General features: G+C 41.2%; 1 protein-coding gene across 4 annotated transcripts in view; it reads right to left on the bottom strand.

Moving 5' to 3' along the window:
• The window catches only part of CCDC126 (coiled-coil domain containing 126), a 44,923-nt gene extending 27,345 nt beyond the window's left edge, over nt 1-17,578 (bottom strand). The window contains exons 1-4 of one of the 4 annotated variants that reach the window (XM_019030329.3): nt 17,278-17,578; nt 16,831-16,915; nt 10,066-10,259; nt 2,772-3,154 (exon numbers count right to left, since the gene is read on the bottom strand). In XM_019030329.3, coding sequence (XP_018885874.1) covers nt 2,772-3,009 — 238 coding nt within the window. In that variant the 5' untranslated portion in view covers nt 3,010-3,154; nt 10,066-10,259; nt 16,831-16,915; nt 17,278-17,578. Of the gene's footprint in view, nt 1-2,771; nt 3,155-10,065; nt 10,260-16,659; nt 16,755-16,830; nt 16,916-17,277 lie in introns of those variants that run through there. The other 3 variants (XM_019030330.3, XM_019030328.4, XM_004045179.4) reach the window with 3 other exon arrangements.
• Nucleotides 17,579-20,965: the final 3,387 nt, after the last annotated feature.

Genomic DNA, 20,965 nt, shown 5'->3' with positions numbered 1-20,965 from the left:
AGCTGCTCTTATGGAAGAGCAAAGAAAGTAGTTTTTTGAGATGGAATCTACTGGTGAAGATGTTGTGGACACTGTTGAAATGACAACAAAGGATTTAGAATATTATGTAAACTTTATTGACAAGGCAGCAGTAGGATTTGTGTGGATTGACTCCAATTTTGAAAGAAGTTCTACCGTAGGTAAAATCCTATCAAATAATCCATGCTACAAAAAAAATCTTTCATGAAAAGAAGAGTCCATCAATGTGGCAAACTTCATTATTGTCTCATTTTATGAAATTGCCACAGCCACCCCAACCTTCAGCAACCACCACCCTGATCAGTCAGCAACCTTTGACATCAAGGCAAGATCCTCCACTAGCAAAAGGATTATGACTTGCTGAAGGCTCAGATGATTTTTGGCATATTTTAGCAATAAAGTATTTTCAATTAAGGTATGTACATTGTTTTTTAAGACATAATGCTACTGCACACTTAAGAGATTACAGTATAAACTTAACTTTTATATGCACTGGGAAACCAAAAGATCTGTGTGACTTGCTTATTGTGACATTCACTTTATTGTGTGGTTTGGAACAGAATCCACAGTATCTCTGAGGTATGCCTTTACATGGCTCAATAATGAATACCATCAACATGGTCATAATCGTATAAATACTGAATATTATTCTAAACAAAATTATGAAGGGAAAATGAAAGGATAAGAAGGATATGGATGTGACAACAGCCTGGGGGGTGGATGGAATGCATTTTTAGGTGAGAAAGAAAGCTAAACTCTCACCTTGCATAATGAGAAGTTAACAGATAACACCTATAACTGAAAAATCGGAAAGGAGCTCACAGAGCATATTATTTAGATGCAGAAATAATCACCAAAAAAATGAGATGAAAGAATTTAAAATCGGTGGCTCTAAAGAAAAGGAAATTTGAGGACTTTTGGGAGTAGAAAAAACTGCCCTTTTTCATTACAGGAATCATAACACACTTTGATTATTTAAATACATGCATGTATCACTTTTTTTTTTGAGACAGGGTCTCACTCTGTCACCCAGGCTTAAGTGCAGTGGCGTGTGATCACACCTTGCTGCAGCCTCAACCTCCCAGGCTCAAGCAGTTGTCCCACCTGAACCTCCCAAGTAGCTGGAACTACAAGTGCACACCACCATGCCCCACTAACTTTTGTATTTTCTGTAGAGAAATGGTTTCACTATGTTGCCCAGGCTGGTCTCAAACTCCTGGACTCAAGCAATCCACCTACCTCAGCCTCCCAAAATGCTGGGGTTACAGATGTGAGCCACTGTGCCCAGCCATAACTTTTAATTAAACAAACAAAACTTAAACAGAGAAAATGTCCACACATTCATGTATATACATTGTTCCAGACAGAACCATACTATCTGTTCTCTCTCCTTTTTAAGTCTTAAAGGAAAGAAAGAACATGTCATGATAAGAAACTTAAAACACAACAGGACCCAGTAATGTGAAAGGGAGAACAGCAATAAACAATACTGGAGATATATAGGCAAAACCTGCTTCTTAGGAAATAATAAATGCTATACAATTGATGGCTTATATTAGGATAATCAGGAAAATTTAAATATAAACTAGGTGTGATAATGGTATTGTATTATGTCCAAGAAGGTCATTTTTTTAGACTTTTCTTAAGAGATGAGGTCTCACTCTCTTGCCTAGGCTGGAGTACAGTGGTGCAGACATGGCTCACTGTATCCTTGACCTCCTGGGCTCAAGCCATCTTCCCACCTCAGCCTCCCGACTAGCTAAGACTACAGGTGTGTATCACCATGCCTGGCTAATTTTTTTTTTCTTTTTTCTTTGTTTTTTTTTTTGAGATGGAGTCTAACTCTGTCACCCAAGCTAGAATTCAGTGGCACAATCTCGACTCACCGCAACCTCCCCCTCCTGGGTTCAAGCGATTCTCCTGCCTCATCCTGCCTCAGTTTCCCGAGTAGCTGGGATTACAGGCACCTGCCACCATGCCCAGCTGATTTTTTGTTTGTATTTTTAGTAGCGGTCTCACTATGTTGCCTAGGCTACTAGGCCAGTCTCAAACTCCTGGGCTCCAGCAATCTTCCCACCTTGGCCCCAAAAAGTACTGAGATTACAGATGTGAGCCATCAACACCAGCCCAAGATACTTTTTTTTTTTTTTTTTTTTTTTTTTGAGGTGAAGTCTTGCTCTACCACCCAGGATGGAGTGCAGCGGCGCGATCTCAGCTCACTGCAACCTCCGCCTCCCAGGTTCAAATGATTCTCCTGCCTCAACCTCCCGAGTAGCTGGGACTACAAGCACGTGCCACCATGTCTGGCTAATTTGTTTTTGTATTTTCAGTAGAGACGGGGTTTTACCGTGTTAGCCAGGATGGTCTCGATTTCCTGACCTCGTGATCCGTCCGCCTTGGCCTCCCAAAGTGCTGGGATTACAGGCGTGAGCCATCACGCCCGGTCTCCAACATACATTTTTTTCAGCGATACATATCTAGCAGCGAAATGTCATAATTTCTATAGTTTAAATATTCTTCAACAATTAGATAAAACAAATGTTGCCAAATGTTAATAACTGTTAAGTCTGGATGATGAATATGTACGTATTTATCATAGTATCTCTATTTTTCAGTACATTTGAAATTTTCATAATAAAAAGTCAAGAAAAAATTACTTTGCAAAGACCTATGCATGAGCAATCAGTTCAATTTCCAAAACCATCTTTAAACAGGGATTGGAGGAGACTAGAAATATTCTACGGTTATCTTACCATATCCTGCCATAGAAGCACCGTTCTCGACATCCACTGTGTTCTTATTTTCCTCTGCTAGAGCTTTAACATATCTTTTGCTTAAGTCTAGTATTTGCTCACGTAACTTGACACTGCTTTGATGTCTTGGTTGTTGAAAAGTATAGTGCAGTAACATCAATCCCCAAATGAGTCCAAATACAAGCAACAGTAAACTCAATTTCTGGGACATATTTTTTCTTGAGATTGTAAAAAACATTTCTTAAGAAGCAAACAAACAGACTTGACTGAAAAGTGGTAACTTGAGGTAAGCCACAAATCAAGACTTGAAAGAAAAAAGAAAAAAATATCCTCAATATTGTATATTCTTCATCTTCAGCAAGGTTGTATCCACTCTATTAACTCTGTAAAATTAAGAAGAAAAACAGTATTAGTCTTAATCTCTATCAGTAACACAACAGACGACTATAAAGAAAATATTCTATAATTTTTATTTAGAACTGTATCATATATTTGACAACTTTCTCCACCACTAAGTAAGCTTTCTAGTCTTTTATCAGTCTCACTTACGTATCTTTTCAAAGTTTAAACTAGAAACAAATGTCAATTCATTGAAAATAACTGAAAAAAATGCAACCATGGTCATAAAACTCTTCAAATTGTTTCTCATTTGTAACTAAAACCATGGATATTATAATGAGATATATAGGAGATCTCAGTCTATTCAAATACATGTCACCAACCTAAATGCCTAAAAGCTATTCTTCCTCAAAAAAAAAGAAAAAACATCAAAATGAAAGTTGGGAAGAAGGAAAGAAAAAGGATCGGAAAATCAAAATGCCTGTCTAAAAAGAATTCCCACAATATAAACAGAGTGTGCCAACATTTGAAAATGTCACCAGAAATTATTACTAATGGGCATAAGGTAACCTTAGGAAGCATCCAATCCAAGATGCAATCTAAGATAAAAAATAAGTTATAATTTCTAAGTTTATATCATACAAAAATATGCCAGACATAAAGAATGATGATCATTTAACGGCAAATACTAAAACACTTGAGACCAGGGGCAGTGGCTTACACTTGTAAGCCCAACACTTTGGGAGGCAAAGGTGGGAGTATCCCTAGAGCCCAGCAGTTTGAGACCAGTCTGATCAACATAGGAAGACCTCATTTCTATACAAAAATTTTAAAAATTAGCCAGGCATGGTGGCATGCGCCTGTAGTCCCAGCTACCCAGGAAGGTGGGGCAGCAGGACTGCTTGAGCCTGAGAGGTTAAGGGTACAGTGAGCCATGATCATTCCACTGTACTCCAGCCTGGGTGACAGAGCAAGACCTTGTCTCAAAAACAAATAAATAAACAAACAGGTTGGAACATTTTTCTATATTTCCAAGTTTACAATTCCAAATTTTAAATGAGAAAGGTATGCATTTATGTAATTTAAGAAAAAATTAAAAGGTTATACTTCAAGTTTTTAAAACACAGAAAGGTGTTAATCACAGAATCTAGAAAAACCAGGAGAGTAAAAAAGGTGTGAATCACCAGTGTCCAGTAAAAAAACTCTTTGACTACATCAAATGGAGCAAAATTCTTTAGATAGAAATGTATCTCGAGTCAGAACAGTGCATTTCACAAAGATATTTCACAGCTTACTGAAAATAATCCTTAAGAACTTTTTAAAAATTTTATTTATTTATTTATTTTTTAAGACAGGGTCTCGCTCTGTCACTCAGGCTGGAGTACAGTGGTGCAATCTCAGCTCACTGCAGCCTCCACCTCCCAGGCTCAAGCTATCCTCTGGCCTCAGCCTCCCGAGTAGCTGGGACCACAGGCATGCACCACCACACCTGGCTAATTTTTTTTGTAGAGAAGGGCTTTTGCCATGTTGCCAGGCTAGTCTCGAACTCCTGAGCTCAAGCTATCCACCTGCCTCAGCCTCCCAAAGTGCTGGGATTAGAGGCATGAGCCACAGCACTGGTGGGAACTCAGCTTATAGTTTAACTTAGTTTTTAGTTTACCTTTCCCAAAACAAACCCCCCTCCTGTCTGGGGACTAGAGTACCTTTGCAGGACTAATAAATTAACTACAAAATTAGAAATTGGCCGGGCATGGTGGCTCACACCTGTAATCCCAGCACTTTGGGAAGCCGAGGTTGGTGGATCACCTGAGGTCAGGAGTTCGAGACCACCTGAGGTCAGGAGTTCACCAAAATGGTGAAAGCCCGTTTCTACTAAAAATACAAAATTAGCCGGACATGGTGGCGCATGCTTGTAATCCCAGCTACTAGGGAAGCTGAGGCAGGAGAATCACTTGAACCCAGGAGGCAGAAGTTGCAGTGAGCTGAGATTGCATCACTGCACTCCAGCCTGGGCAACAAGAGTGAAACTCCATCCCAAAAAAAAAAAAAAAAAAAAAAAATTAGAAATTAAGGTTTAGAAGTCACATAGCTGGAGGCTGCAAAATTCGGAACCTCCCCAAATTGTTCCTGGAGGTAATACCATTATTGTCAAACTGAAGATCAATGCTTGAGATATTCTGCAAACCCTGAACTAGATGGATCAGCTGACACCACCCACATCAATGAACTGGCTCATCTGGTCTTGTGGCTCCCACCTAGGAAGTGACTCGGTGCAAGAGGACAGCTTTGAAGAGTCATGATTCTATGATTTTGCCTCCAACCTGACCAATCAGCACTCCCCACCTTCTGGCCCCCTACCTACCAAATTATCCTTAAAAACCCCAATCCCTGAGTTTTCAGTAAGATGGGTTTGAGTAATAATAAAATTCTGGTTTCCCATAGAGCTGGCTCTGCATGAATTAAACTCTTTCTCTATTGCAATTCCCATCTTGATAAATTGGTTCTGTCTAGGCATTGGGCAAGGAGAACCCATTAGAACCACCATTAGGCAGTTCTAACATGATGGGCGGTCAGATACACTTCATTATACTTCCCTCCCTTGACAACTGCCATTATCATCATGCCATTAGGCATTATTCTCTAAGGGCTAACTTAGGGGTGTCCAATCTCTTGGCTTCCCTGGGCCACAGTGGAAGAAGAATTGTTCCGATCACACATAAGATATACTAACACTAACGACAGCTGATGAGCTAAAAAAAATAAAAAAATAAAAATCACAAAAAAAATCATAGCATTTTAAGAAAGTTTATGAATTTGTGTTGGGCCACATTCAAAGCCGTCCCATGCGGCCCATGGGTTGCAGGCTGAACAAGCTTGGGCTAAACAGAAACCAGGCCTTTCAAAAGACTCCACCACTGATCTCAACCAACTGCCTGACTGCTGCCTCTGCCTCTCCATTCTGCAGTTCCAGCGAAACAACCTACAAGCATTTCTTCCTGATAAGAGACCACCAGCCACAGAGTAGTTCTGGCCAGTCTACAGAGGATGCACAGTAAGGGTTTTCGTGTCCTCCGCTTTACCTTTTGACATCAGAGGGCTGAAAACTCCACCCTGAAATCATGCTAACACCACAATTTTTTTATATGCAGGACCTAGGAATGGGTATGAAGCTCAATTGTGCATGCACATGTTTCTCCTTTCATAAATATTCATGACGCCTTAAACTTATTAAATATGTATATTCGGCCACCCTGCTCAGCATAAATTCCTGTTCCCTTTGTCCCTCTCTCCAAGTGTCTGCTTCTGGCTTCTGGCCGGAGGCTATGCTTCCCAGCCTGTCAGAAAGACCACCGTGCAGGCTGCAACCCTTTATAAGAAATAAAGCTCTCCTTTCCAAATTTATGAACCTTGTCATTCTTCAGATGACACCATGACGACCTTGAAGGGGAAGGGGTGAAGGGGATTGAAAATAGGTGACCTCTGCTGGAACCTGAGTCATTACCCCCAGGGTAGGCTAGGCCCTATATTTATAAGGCAAAAGTAGAAGTAAAGTGAAGAGGAAACAATTTCCACTGGTATTACTTTATTCTCCAGGGCCAATATGAATACACTCACTGTTCTATTCTCAGAGAACTGTCTGTGATTTCACATAAGAAAAATAAAAAAAGATAAGAAGTTTTGACTTCTTTAGCAACAGAAGGTATTTACTCATGTACTTTTAATTTAGTGATTAGAAAGGAAAATGATTATTAGCCTCCATCCTTAGGAAAGAAAAAAAAGGAAAGGAAAGATTCAATGTCTCTTATTTCTGTGCAATGTTCAAAGCCGCAAATAACAGAGGAACTTGCACTTTGAACCTCCTCAATTTTTCTTTATGTTTCAAGTACTGATCCAGCCCCCAGAAGGCCACTTAGATAAGGACAGAGTCACTAAGCAGAAACCTGATAGGCCAACATTGAGGCCAAGGGCTTATGGCTACCATCTGGCATAGTTCTTATTGGAGTACTTCTTCCATCAAAACAGTCTACAATCTAAAAACTTTTAAATCTTAATTTCTAGGCCACTATATTAATTTTCTATTAATCACTTAAAAAAAAAAAAACTTGAAATTCACCAAATTAACAACTAGAGAGTTGTTTTTTGTTTTTGCTTTTGAGACACGGTCTCGCTCTGTTGCCCAGGCTTGCAGTACAGTAGCACGATCTCAGCTCACTGCAGCCTCGGCCTTCCGGGCTCAAGCAATCCTCCCACCTTAGCTTTCTGAATAGCCTGGAACTACAAGTGCACACCACCAGGCCTAGCTAATTTTTGTATTTTTTTTTTTTAGAGGGGTCTCATTACATTGCCCAGTCTGGTCTCACGTGATCCTCCTGCCTCATCACGTGATCACCTGGCCTCAGGTGATCCTCCTGCCTCAGCCTTTCCAAAGGGATGGCAGGTGTGAGCCACTGTGCCTGGTCTGGAGTTTTAAAGGCAAAAAATAAAATAATCATCATCATTGTTATTTTGGCCTAAGATAAACTCTTGAATATTTTTAAGATTTCCAGGAGAAAGTTCTCAACCAACTGCAGAAGTCACAAAAGTAATTAGTCTATATGGCACAAAAGTAGAATAACTAAGGAGAGGGGACACACTTAAAATGAAGTATCAGTAAAGTACTAGACCTGAAGAAGGGCAACAGAGTGTGATCCAACTATCACCACCTCCAAGTGGATTCCTATAGCTGCTTGTCAAGTGGTTTGCCAGACTCCTCTCCAACCCTACTTCAATTCATTCTTCTCAGAGCAGTCAAATATTCTTTCAAAAACAAAACTCATAATTTGAAGACATTTTGCCAATAAAAAAAATGCTCAACCTCATTAATCATAGGGAAATGTAAATTAAAACCACTATGAGGCCGGGCGCGGTGGCTCACACCTGTAATCCCAGCACTTTGGGAGGCTAAGGCAGGCAGATCACGAGGTCAGGAGATCGAGACCATCCTGGCTAACATGATGAAACCCCGTCTCTACTAAAAATACAAAAAATTAGCCGGGTGTGGTGGCAGGCACCTGTAGTCCCAGCTACTTGGGAGGCTGAGGCAGGAGAATGGCGTGAACCCAGGAGGCGGAGCTTGCAGTGAGCAGAGATCACGCGACTGCACTCCAGCCTGGGCGACAGAGCAAGACTCGGTCTCAAAAAACATAAATAAATAAATAAATAAAACCACTATGAAATACCACTTCATACCCATTAGGATAGTTATCACACACACAAAAAAAAACAGAAAACAAGTGTTGGCAAGGATGTGAACAAATTGAAACTCTTCTGCTCTGCTGGTGGGCACATAAAATGGTGTGGCTGCTGGGGAAGACAGTATGGCATTTCCTCAAAAACTTAAACATAGGATTATCATACAATCTGTAATTGAACTTCTGGATATATACACAAAAGAAATGAAAGCAGGAACCCAAAGGGATATGTGTATGCCAGTGTTCACTGCAGCATTATTCATAACAGCCAAAAGGTGGAAACAACCCAAGTGTCCATCAATAGATAAACAGATAAATAAAATGTGGTATCTACATACAATGGAATATTATTCAGCCCTAAGGAAGTAAGATGTTCTGATACATGCTACCACATGGAAGAAGAGAATGGAAAGTTATGATTTAATGGGTACAGAGTTTCAGATGGGGATGATGAATGAAGAAGCTCTGGAGATGGATGGTAGTGATGGTTGCATGATGATGTGAACGTACTTAATGTCACTGAACTGTACACTTAAATGTTAAAATGATAAATTTTAGATTATGTATTTTTTACCACATACACACACACACACACACACACACAAGCATATCACATTCTCCTGCTTAAAAACCTTTCAACAGTTTCACACTGCACTTAGAATCTAACATGCAAACTCAGTACCAACCTTTACAACATGCAATCCACAAGCCCTACATAATCTGACTTCTACCCATTTCTCTTTGTCCTAATCTCATACCACTTCCCTCTTGCTCACCATGCTAAACCCATGCTAGGGAAAACACATTAAATTCTTTCTGACCTCAGGGTCTATACAATTGCAATTCCCTAGCTTGGAGTACTTTCCCTACAACCTGTTCCTTTTCATCCTTTAGTACTTAGTTCAAATGTCATCGCTTCAAAATGTTTTCAAAATGTTGCACTCCCATTCCTACCCCACTCTAGCCACAAGGTACTCTCTATCATTTTCTTTTTTTTTTTTTTTTTTTGAGACGAAGTCTTGCTGTCGCCCAGGCTGGAGTGCAATGGCTCGATCTTGGCTCACTGCAAGCTCCACCTCCTGGGTTCACACCATTCTCCTGCCTCAGCGTCCCAAGTAGCTGGGACTACAGGCGCCCGCCACCACACCCAGCTAATTTTTTGTATTTTTTTAGTAGAGACGGGGTTTCACCATGTTAGCCAGGATGGTCTCGATCTCCTGACCTTGTGATCCACCCGCCTCGGCCTCCCAAAGTGCTGGGATTACAGGCGTGAGCCACCGCACCTGGCCCTATCATTTTCTATATGAAATTATAGTATATCTTTAAAACCTTGTAAAAGTTATTTTATCTCCCTAAGGCCTGATGTCCTCACTTATATAATCGGGACAACAATACCTATTTAATACTGGTAAACAATAACTGACATACTACTCAATAAACATTAATCTTTATCATTAGTGTCAGGGATTTATGCAACAATGCTACTAATTCTTGGTAATCTGAGTAACATTAGGTAATATAGGAAACGTCTTAACAGACTCAAATAAAACTCCTGATTAGCTCTCATGGGCCTCCACAACCCAGTCTCCAAAGACCAAGTTTATTTCTCATTAGTCACAAAAATATCTCCTCCAATCCAGCCAGTCTTCTCTCTGCTTCATACAATAGTAATAATTATATCTTACATTTATATGATAATTTTATTTACCCAGCATGTGTCTTACCTGTTTGCTGACATCCTCTCATTCAGTTAATAACAGTCAGCTCTCAGAGAGGCTACAGGCTTGAAAAGGTTTCTACTCAGAATTTGTGGACAACATGAAAATGTCATTGGTATTAAGTCACTGGAGCATTACCTAGTCCTAAAAGATGACATAATAGCATGCTGCTGATGAGAACAGTTCATCTTCCAAGTAGTCTGAAAGGAGACGAGGTAAAATACCTGTTTAAATCTTACCTCGGATAGAATGATTTCAAAACCTCCTTACCTTATTCTACCCCACACTGATCTTCTAACTCCCACAGCATGTTACTTCATACCAATTAATTTTATATATCACACATCCAAGCATGTGTGTAAGCCATGTCTCCCTGATTAAGTCCCAGGTCCCTTATGGGCAAGAACAACAAGCCTTACACTGCTGCCACATCCCCCACAGAGCCTAGTGAACAATCAGCTGTCACTGAGAAATGCCTTATGTTTACTTTAAAACACATCCCTGAACCTAACCCCACCTTCTCCCACGCAGCAATGTGACCTCTCTGCAATGAGTTTTGGGGTAGAGGACCAGAGGATAGAAATTTGGGGGTAAAGTATCTTCAATTACCCTTTTCTAGACTGGAAGAACCTGAGAAGAAACCTAATCCATTTCCCTCGCATTTCAGATAAAGAAACTGAAGCCCAGAGATGTTAAGTGTCTTGCCTAAAAATGAAACAACCAGTTAATGGCAGAAATCCTACTGGCCCAGAATACAGGTCCTGACTCACTGTCTAGGGTTTTCTCTACACCACACTACCTTCCTTACTTCCCCTAGAAAGATTGTGTTTGTAAATACGGAATAAACTGTATTAAATGAAGTTTTGTTCTTTTTTGCTTTAAAAGAATGTAACCAGAAAATAGTAATGGCAGTTTAGGACAATGATCCTGAAGATGCCTAATTTGAACTATTCACTAAATTATTAAGCTGGCTCTTAAAGTTTCAAGTAAACCGTATTCACATAAATCAAAGTATTATAAAGTTGCTACAAGAAGGATTTCGGAAGTCTTATATGTTAGTTTTTATACAGGCAAAAAACTAGAAGATAAAAACATATGAAGTAAAACAAAGATAAATACAAAGTCTTCTAAAGGTAGAGACCTTCACCATGATCAGTAAACACAGTGATAACACACTTCCAGAAAAAAGAATTGGAGGTGGAGGGTGGGGGGGCGGTGCATAAAGGCCTAGGCTCAAACACAACCTTTACTACATGCAGTTCTATTTAAGGCATGAAAGAACTTGGTTTACTCATTCATTTGTTCACTAATTCATTCACAATAGCAAAGTACCTACCATGTGCCAGGAACCAGAGATGTGAAAGGTAAAGCAAGATATGAAAGACAGGATTCCTGTTTTTCTGGATACTATTTTAATAGGAACGGGACAACAAACAAGCAAACAAACAAGTTATCTCAGCTTGTGATAAACTGCTATGAAGAAAAAAAAAACGGTGATGTGTCTTGGAACATCTGCCTGAGGTGTGAGGTCAAGGAATAATGAGGGGGTAATATCTGATTTCAGAAAGAGGAGGAAGTACAAAGTCTGGTTCCAATTTCCTTCCAACAAAACCTTTAGAATTCTTCTTTTACCAGAATCTCGGGAGCAGTCAACAAATTCCTTATTCCTATTTTCCTCAATACAAACAAATGAGAATGAGAAGGCTCCCAAAGCACAGCATGAAATGGCCTGGTCTGGAGAAATCATACAAACTGAACAGAAGGAAACCCACAAGCAAAGAAAGCTTTGTGCTCCCCTGTCTTATGAAAATGGCAGTTCCACTATTTGGTAATATACAGGAATAGTAATGATCTGATATGGTGGTGGTTACAAAGAAAAATATATTCTTATTGGTGTTCTCTAATCTGAAAGGGGCAGTGGCAAGATCAGGTATGAAATAAGGTCTAGGTAGCAATCTGTCAGTGCATTTACTTAAAACTTGTATTAAGCATTTTAAATACAATTTTTCAAACTCCAAAATATTCTCTGTTAAGAAACACAAAAGTAGAAAAACATGGATAAATTTTTTTTCTAAATTTGTATATTTATTACAGGCATTAACATGTCCACTCCACTTTACAAGATCTTCGGAGAAAAGAGCTATTCCAAGCTCTATTATGCTACTTGACAAACAGCACACTATGTATATGTAAACAACCAAATATTTAAGCCATTTTTCAGTGGTTTCTCCCTAGCCACAGACATAAAGATATGTGCTTGTCTTTAGTCCAACATTATTTCCAGAGAAAAGTAAAACAGGCTGGGCATGGTGGTTCACACTTGTAATCCCAGCACTTTACAAGGTTGAGGTGGGAGGACTTCTTGAAGCCAGAAGTACAAGACCATCCTGGGCAACACTGCAAGACACAGTCACTACAAAAAAAAAATTAAAAATTAGCCGGGCATGGTGGTGCGCACCTGTAGTCCCAGCGACTCTGGAGGGTGAGGCAGGAGGACTACTACACAAGCCCAGCAGTGCCAGGTTTCAATGAGCTGTGGGTGACAGAGTGAGACTCTATCTCAAAATTTAATTAATTAATTAAATCAAACAAAGAATCAGCAAATATTTAAACTAGAACAACTTCATTATAAAGATAAGAAAAATGAAGCACAAAGAGAATTAATGACTACTCAAAGTCAAACATACAGAGAAACGTTAGGCATCCAAACTTTCAGCGCAGGACTCCACTGTTTTTCAAAAGCTGGGAACAAAATCAACAGTTTGCAATGAGCAATTTTCAAAACACCAGATAAAATAGAAACCATCAGAGTAGACTGTACACACTACCAATTTTGTTTTGTTAAATTTCCAGTTTATTTTTACATATACAGACACATGCATGCACACAGTTGTTGCTGTTTGAGATAAGGTCTGGCTCTGTTGCCCAGGCTAGAATGCAGTGGCCATAGCTCACTGAGCCTTGATCTCCCAGACTGAAGAGGCCCCCACCCTTGCCCCTGCCTCAGCCTCCTAAGCAGCTGGGACTACAGGTGTGTGCCACTACACTTGACAAATTTTATTTTTAGCAGCGACAAGGTCTATGTTGCCCAGGCTGGTCTCAAACTCTTGAGCTCAGGCAATCTTCCTGCCTCAGCTTCCCAAAGTGCTGGGATTACAGGCATGAGCCACTGAGCCCAGCCTATGCACACACAGTTATACATGTATGGAGTCTTTTTTTTTTTTTTTTTTAATTATTGATACGAGATCTAACTATGTTGCCCAGGCCAGTCTCAAACTCCTGGGCCCACGTGATTCTCCCACCTCAACCTCCCTAGTAGCTAGGACTGACTGCAGGTGCACACAACCATACTCAGCCATCTATGGAGTCTTGCTATAAAAAGATCTCTTACTATGGATTGTAACAAAAAAGTTTAAAAAATACTGCATTTCACACTCCCTGTCATCTGTCATGAAGTTCTTCCTTGTATTTTATGCAAACATAGCAACAGCAACATTAAAAACACAAATAGATGGCTAATCATACCTTAAAAATCTCTCATTCAAATCTCATTTTTGCATCTATTCAGTGCTCTACATTTTGTGCCATTATAACTATAGCTAAAGTAACTATCAACAGCAATAGCAGCAACTAGCAGGCAGAGAAGCTTTCACTCAGCCAAACGTACTAGAAGAACTACTGCCTATTAGTCTCCAAAGGAATTTCAGCTAGAGAGGCATAGATTTACTACAAAAAGACACAGTATGTTCACCACAGCTCAGAGGTTCAAATAGTTCTCTCCAAAAACGACCCAAAAAAAAGTCCTCCACAGACTTGACCCCGGAATGTAATTTCAGGGAAAAAGGGGCATTCCTAAAATATTTTCTCTATGTAATACTGCCTGAGGCTAATACGGTGGGGGTGGGGGGGCGGGATTAACACAGAACACAGCCATTCGCTCCATAATAAGGTCTAAGATTTAAAATGCACTGCCTTGAGAGAAGCTACACTAAAATTCCAGCTAAGATACAGAAATAATGAGTGTCAAGATATCAGATCATTTTTAGATGGCACATTTGGGAGATGGAATAGAAGACAACAGTACTGAATATTACAAAAACAGATAAAAGAAAAATGGTAAAGTGAGGCAGGGATAAAAACAGAAAATGTTAAGGCAAAAAGAAAACTAACCATTACGCTACAGTAAAAGTTTAATTTAAAATATGGCCTGGCGTGGTGGCTCATGCCTGTGATCCCATCACCTTGGGAGGCTGAAGAGGGCGGATCACTTGAGGTCAGGCATTCGAGACCAGTCTGGTCAACATGGTGAAACCCCATCTCTACTAAAAATACAAAAATTAGCCAGGCATGGTGGTGCATGCCTGTAAACCCAGTTACTTGGGTGGCTGAGGTACAAGAATCGCTTGAACCTGGGAGGTAGAGGATGCAGTGTGCAGAGATCGCACCACTGCACTCCAAGCTGAGTGAAAGAGCAAGGCTGTCTCAAACTAAACTAACTAAACTAAAATATGCAATAAAATAAACTATGCAGGCCGGGCTCCAGGGCTCACACCTATAATCCCACCATTTGGGAAGCTGACATAGGCAGATCACTTGAGGTCAGAAGTTCAAGACCAGCCTGGCCAACATGGTGAGACCCTGTCTCTACTAAAACTACAAAAATTAGCCAGGCAGGAGGTACAAGAATTGCTTGAACCCAACAGGTAGAGGTTGCAGTGAGCCAGCACCACTGCACTACAGCCTGGGTGACAGAGTAAGACTCTGTCTCAAAAAAAAAAAAAAAAAAACCTATATATATACATATACATAGACACACACTATGCAGCACTAGATACTTCAATCACAGAGCTTCACCTGTCACAGCCGTGGCCAATCATGTTTTGTGCCACATGTCCCCACCTCCCCTTCCAAAGCCAACTAGGCTAGCATCTCTGGCCTCAAACAAAGAGGCCCCAGGGAAAACCAGGCAGTTGGCAGAAGGAGCTGAAGGAGAAGTCATGAAAATAAATAATAAAGTTGGATGAGGGGATTGACAAGCTAAAGTTATGAAGAATCAGGCACAATAGGTATAGGGGCTATGAGCAAAAGATACAGAGCAGGGAGAAAGAGAACAAAGCATGTCAAAAATGCAGAGAAACTGTGCAGCTCATGAGAGAGTGATAACTGGCTGGTAGAGATTCTTATTTCTGGCAGCTTTCTTGTTCTCTTAAATGTATTCCTTCCTTCAAGGTAGTCTGAAAGAATTATATGACCTGAAGCAGGAAGAAACACTAAGAACACAAATGACTAAAAGGGTTTACACGAATTTTGTTTCCACATTTAAAAAAAACCTCTAAAAACCTTTATCATTGAAAGTCTGAGCTAGAAAAGTCCTTGGAATCAGACCAATTCACTATTTTAGAGATGAGGACATTGAGGACCACAAAGTAATTTCAGGTTACACAGATAGTGACAGAGCAAGGACAAAACTAAGGACTCCTATTTCCGTAGCCATTACTCTCTGTCCTACACTGCACTAAATAACACCAACATAGAAACATTTTCCTCAAAACAAGTATTTTTGCAACACATTTTAGAGTGAGTCAGAAATTTTATGTGCATATGCCTTTTTCCACAGTTTAAGTAAGTTTTCCACAGCTTAAATAAGTTTTCCACTTATTTATTCTCTGGCTCTCTGTTATACTTATAAAATACATCATTAGATCTCTCCTTTTCTCCCTCACATGTATTTTAAAAATTAATGTCACTAAAGAAATAACACCAGCAATTCATCAGGCCCACTGGCTTTTCCCCCCTACAACTGCGTATTTTAAAACAGCATTTAATCAGGATTGTTATTGCCCATATTGTGTAATAGCGTTTGAACTCAAAGTAGTACAGGCAGACATTTTAAGTGAAAAATAAACTTCAATTAAGGATCATAGAGATTTCCTTGAAGAAAAACTCATAACCAACGTCAGTAAAATTCAGGAGAAAATAGTGCAAGAACAACTGAAACTGAAAAGGGACTAATGTGAAATTTATCAAGTCATTCCTGATGAAATTTATTGCGTTCATTCAGGGTGTCTTGTGAACAAAAACTACAACTTGTAAACACAAATCCCAAACTGGGGAAATTATTAATCAGTGAGAAGATGCAGACAGAGATAGAAAAAAGTTGACCCAGGTTAAACATGGTGAAGCCCAGAGGCAGGACTGTAAAATACCTGAATGCCTACTCTGACGAAACAAACACTTAAGCGCCTCTAAGGATCCCCAAAGGACACACCTGAGGAGGAGGGGAGAGGTGAATAAATACTTGTATCTCTGAAGCTGATCCACAGAAAAGCAGAGTCATCAATTTCCTAAGAACATTCTCAGCCATCTTAAAACAGCAGAAATTAGGAAGACGGCATGTTTTAATGAATCCTTTGGTTAGGTTTAAGATAAAGTGAAGAACACACAACCCAGGATGATTAAACAAACAAAAGCACAAAACTCAAGTCCAGAGGCCACTTCGGTCACTTCAGTCATAGCTAATGAAAGTATCACAAAGGATCTTTTCATCAAATGAAGAACTAATGACGTTATAGGTCTATATTCCTAATTCTAACCACTTACAGGTGTGTGTTTTGATGGATGAGAAAACTCAAGCTTAGAGCCTTTAAGTAACCAAGATCACCAAGGCAGGCAGTGAGAGAAACCCAGGCAGGATTCGAACCCCGGCTGGCTGAGCCATTCTCATTACCGTCACAGTCAACAATCAACACGGCAGTTTAAGTTCATCCTTACCAGTCACCCAGGAGATGAGTTTTGAAGAGGGAGTTTAAAAGGGGCATCTGACTTTCTCTCTCTCCCGAAGTAGAAGAGAACTGAGCTGTCAAAAACAGAAAAAGAAGTGAGTGCGGTGCCGCCCGGGATCTCCATCCCGCAGCTCCGGACCAAGCCCGCCCCGCTCGACTCGCGCAGCCCCAGCCACGCTCGGCTCTCCGCCCGAGCCGAGGCGCCGCGGCTGTCAGACGCGGAGGGGCAGAGACGCGGCCCAAAGGAAGGGACAAAGAGCCTTCCCGGCCGCGGCGGGAGGCTGCCGGCCCGTTCCTAAGCCGGGTTTCCGCAGCAGCGGCCCTAGCGGGGCGGGGACCGGGGACGGGGGCGCGGCGGGGGAGGAGCGGCCGGCTAGGATGAGGGGCTACGCGAGAGGTGCGGGCCCGGCTGGCGGACTCGCCCCCTACTCATTACCTTGCCGTGGGCTTCCCGTCACGGTCGCCGCCGCCACGGAGCTTCTGAGCCGGGGCGACGCAGCGAGAGCTGATAAGCGGGCGTCAGCTGCGTCCCACACTGGCGAAGCAGCCTCCAGATCGAGCTGGAGAAAGGCCGGTGGGTGGGAGTTGGGACGAGGTTTGTTCGCAGCTTGTGGAGATTTTACTCCGCTCGTCCCTCGCACTCGGCTTCCGCTCCGCCTCCCTGCCGGCCCTTCCCGCACTCGGAGGCCAGCCACCCGCGGCGCGCGGCATTGTGGGGGATGTAGTCCCAGAATGAGGAAGCGGCGGCACGTGCTTCCAGCCGCCCTGCACCTACCCTGGGTCAGAACGACGCCGTTGCGCGGCAACCAGAGAGGGCGGCGGGGTCTTCTGTGTTGGAAGATGAGCCCGCCAGAGGCATAACCTCGGCCTTAACTCGCTGCAGGCGCTGGAAGAAGGGCTCTGGCGTCTGGTTCCCGACCCTCCGGTGAGGAACCAACCTCCTAATACTATTGACCTGAGGCTGGGAAAGCTTAGTGATGATTAAGTGTGCTACAGATGAGACTACCCATTATTGCAGCCGAAGGTCCTTAGCCAGTGGAGTGACGCAAGAAAAATAAAAGGATTGAAGATTAAATAGGAAGAAACAAAGTTATTTTTTCATAGATTATGTAATTATGTACGTGGAGGCCGGGCGCCGTTGGCTTATGCCTGTAATCCCAGCACTTTGAGAGGCCAAGACGCGAGGATCACCTGAGGTCGGGAATTCGAGACCAGCCTGGCCAACATGGTGAAACCCCGTCTCTACTACAGATACGAACTTAGCAGAGCGAGGTGGCGGACGCCTGTAATTCCAGCCTCTAGGGGGGCTGAGGCGGGAGAATTGCTTGAACCCAGGAGGCGGAGGTTGCAGTGAGCTGATATCGCGCCACTGCACTCCAGCCTGGGCAACAAGAGCAGAACTCCGTCTCAAAAAAAAAACAATTATGTTTGTGGCACTTCAAAACAATCTGCAGATAAACTGTTAACAATAAAAGAGTTTTTAACAAGGTTAATAGATACAAAAATCATATTTTAAAAAATTAATATTTATTTATATATGCTAGTAAAAAAGATAATTTTTTTAAAGATACCATTTACAACAGTTCCAAACAAATATCAAGTACCTAGGAATAAATCGATCAAAGAAATGCAAAACCTGCCTGAAGAAAACATTGAAAGACACTGAAGAAGACCTAAATGAAGATGTAACATGTTCATAAATTGGAAGAGTCAATACTGAAAAATGCCAAGTCTCTCCAAACCTACCTACAGAGCCAGTGCAATTCCCAACAAAATCTCAATAAATTTCTGTGTATGTGTGAGAAACTTGACAAGCTAATTCAAAATGTTATGGAAGAGCAAAGACAAGCATTCATGAGGAAGAGGAGGAAGAAAAAAAAAGAAGAGGAGAAGGAGTGGGAGGAGGAAAACTTGTGCTACCGGATAACAAGCTTTATTATAGACTAGGCACGGTGGCCCATGCCTATGATCTCAGCACTTCGGGAGGCTGAGGCAAGTGGATTGCTTGAGCCTGGAGTTCAAGACCAGCCTGGGCAACATGGCAAAACCCCATCTGTACCCCCCAAAAAAATACCAAAGTCAGCCAGTTGTGGTGGCATGCACCTATAGTCCCAGCTACTCAAGAGGCCGGGGCAGGAGGATCACTTTGAGCCCAGGAGGTGGAGGCTGCAGTGAGCCATAATTGTGCCACTGCACTCCAGCCTGGGCGACAGCAAGCCTCTTCCTCAAAAACAAAACAAAACAAAACAAAAACAAGCTTTATTTTAAAGCTGTCAATCTAAATAATAGGACCTCTAAAAGAAAAAGACATTCATTTAAGAATAGGGCATTGCAATGGGAATATACATGCCACAGTAAACTCTGTGTATTCAGGGAGGTAAAGGAAGACAAAGAAAAAAGGAGGAGGATTAAATAATTGCTTTGAAATTATTATGCTTGGCTACAAGGATCAATAATAAGGGTGACTCCAGTTCTAGGTTGAACAGGCAGTTGCTGGGCAGATGTCCACACAGAAGTACTTGTTGTGTAAGGTTGCAGTGGTCTTTATGTAAGGTTGTGGTTTTTGCAGAGTCTTTTGCAATAGTTTAGTTATCAGGTATACACGTGTGAAAGCCTTCTTAGCCTTCCCCAGCTCTGTCAGGGTGTTTTGTTTTTAACACAAGTGACTCCATTTTGATTCTGACAATTTTCACATTTCCCTTTTTTGATCAAGATCTTTCTCAGAATGCATCACTGTCAGTCATTTTGTAGTTACATTCTGATGTCCCTGGAGGCCAGGTTGAACCTGTCCTGGTTGCTGGTTTCTTCCCACATTGTGGGGAGTGATTGGTGATGAGGAGTCAATGTCAAAAACCATTAAGCCACATTTGGGCAATAAGGGAGGTTTGAAGAAAATGGCTCTCAGGCTAAGTCTACCTGGAGTTTATTATTAAGGTCTATAGTCTTTGGCTGTCATCTCAAAGTGCTGGCCCAGCATTATTTTGTTAAGACCTATACTTCTGCAAAAATTTAACAAGTAACAAAGTTTAAAAAAGGAAAAATATAAAGTAAAATGATAATCTCAGTTTGCTTAATAGTTTTGAGCCATGAACCTAGGCTTAACCAGCTGAATAAATGAAATGACCATAAAGGATTAAGTGAGACCTGCTGTAACGTTTCATAAACCCATCAGTTTTTTAAGTGTGCATGAGAATGGGCCATCAAATATAGCTGGTTGGAGTCCCAGAAAACTTGGCATGCCTTAATGTTTGAAAAATCCCAGGCAGAGTACAGTGGCTCACATTTAATCTTGACACTTTGGGAGGCTAAGGCAGGAGGATCTCTTGAGGCCAGGAGTTTGAGACAGCCTGAGCAACATAGTGAAACACCGTCTCTTCAAAACAAAACAAAACAAAAAAAGTAGCTGGGCATGGCGGCGTGTACCTGTAGTCCTAGCTACTTGAGCCTGCAATGATCTATGATTGCATCAGTGAACTCCAGCCAGGGAGACAGAGTGAGACTCTGTTTCTTAAAAAAAAAAAAAGAAAGAAAGAAAGAAAGAAAAATTAAGAAAACCCCATTACATTACTTATCAATCTCTCAAGAGCAAAGAAAATTATCAATCTTGTCAGAATGTCATAAGTTTGGACCAATGTATTTGATGGTAGCAACCACTCTAGTGGCTTTTACTTAGCCATCCTGTGTCCGTCATTTAGAATGTGTCCATTCTAAAAGAATGTTTATTTTTGTTCTCAGAAGATTTTCAGAAACAAGCAAGGGAAAAGAACAACATAAAGGGAAAAGAACAACAAAAAAGTTGCATGTAACCAAAATAAAACCAAGAACGTTCATAAAAATTTTAACCCAGGCATGTGGATCAGACAAAATATTAAAGTAGGCACACAGACCAAAAGTAAATTCATCAGAAAAGACATGCCTCACAGACAGAATGGAAATTCTGTAGAAATCAGAAAAGACTTCCCAGAAAATACAAAAAGTCTTTATTTAATCCCAGGCGAGATGTAAAGTCCTTTATTTAGGGCTGCCGTATTCAAATCAGACCCCAAATAAAGTCAAGAGCTTCTACCATAAAGAAGGAGGCGTGGTCTTAGAGAAGACTCATCAGGGGAGAAAAAGTGAGCCAT

Source organism: Gorilla gorilla, chromosome 6, assembly GCF_029281585.2.
Source record: "Gorilla gorilla gorilla isolate KB3781 chromosome 6, NHGRI_mGorGor1-v2.1_pri, whole genome shotgun sequence".
Classification (NCBI taxonomy): Eukaryota; Metazoa; Chordata; class Mammalia; order Primates; family Hominidae; genus Gorilla; species Gorilla gorilla.
This window is presented reverse-complemented; position numbering and strand designations above follow the sequence as displayed.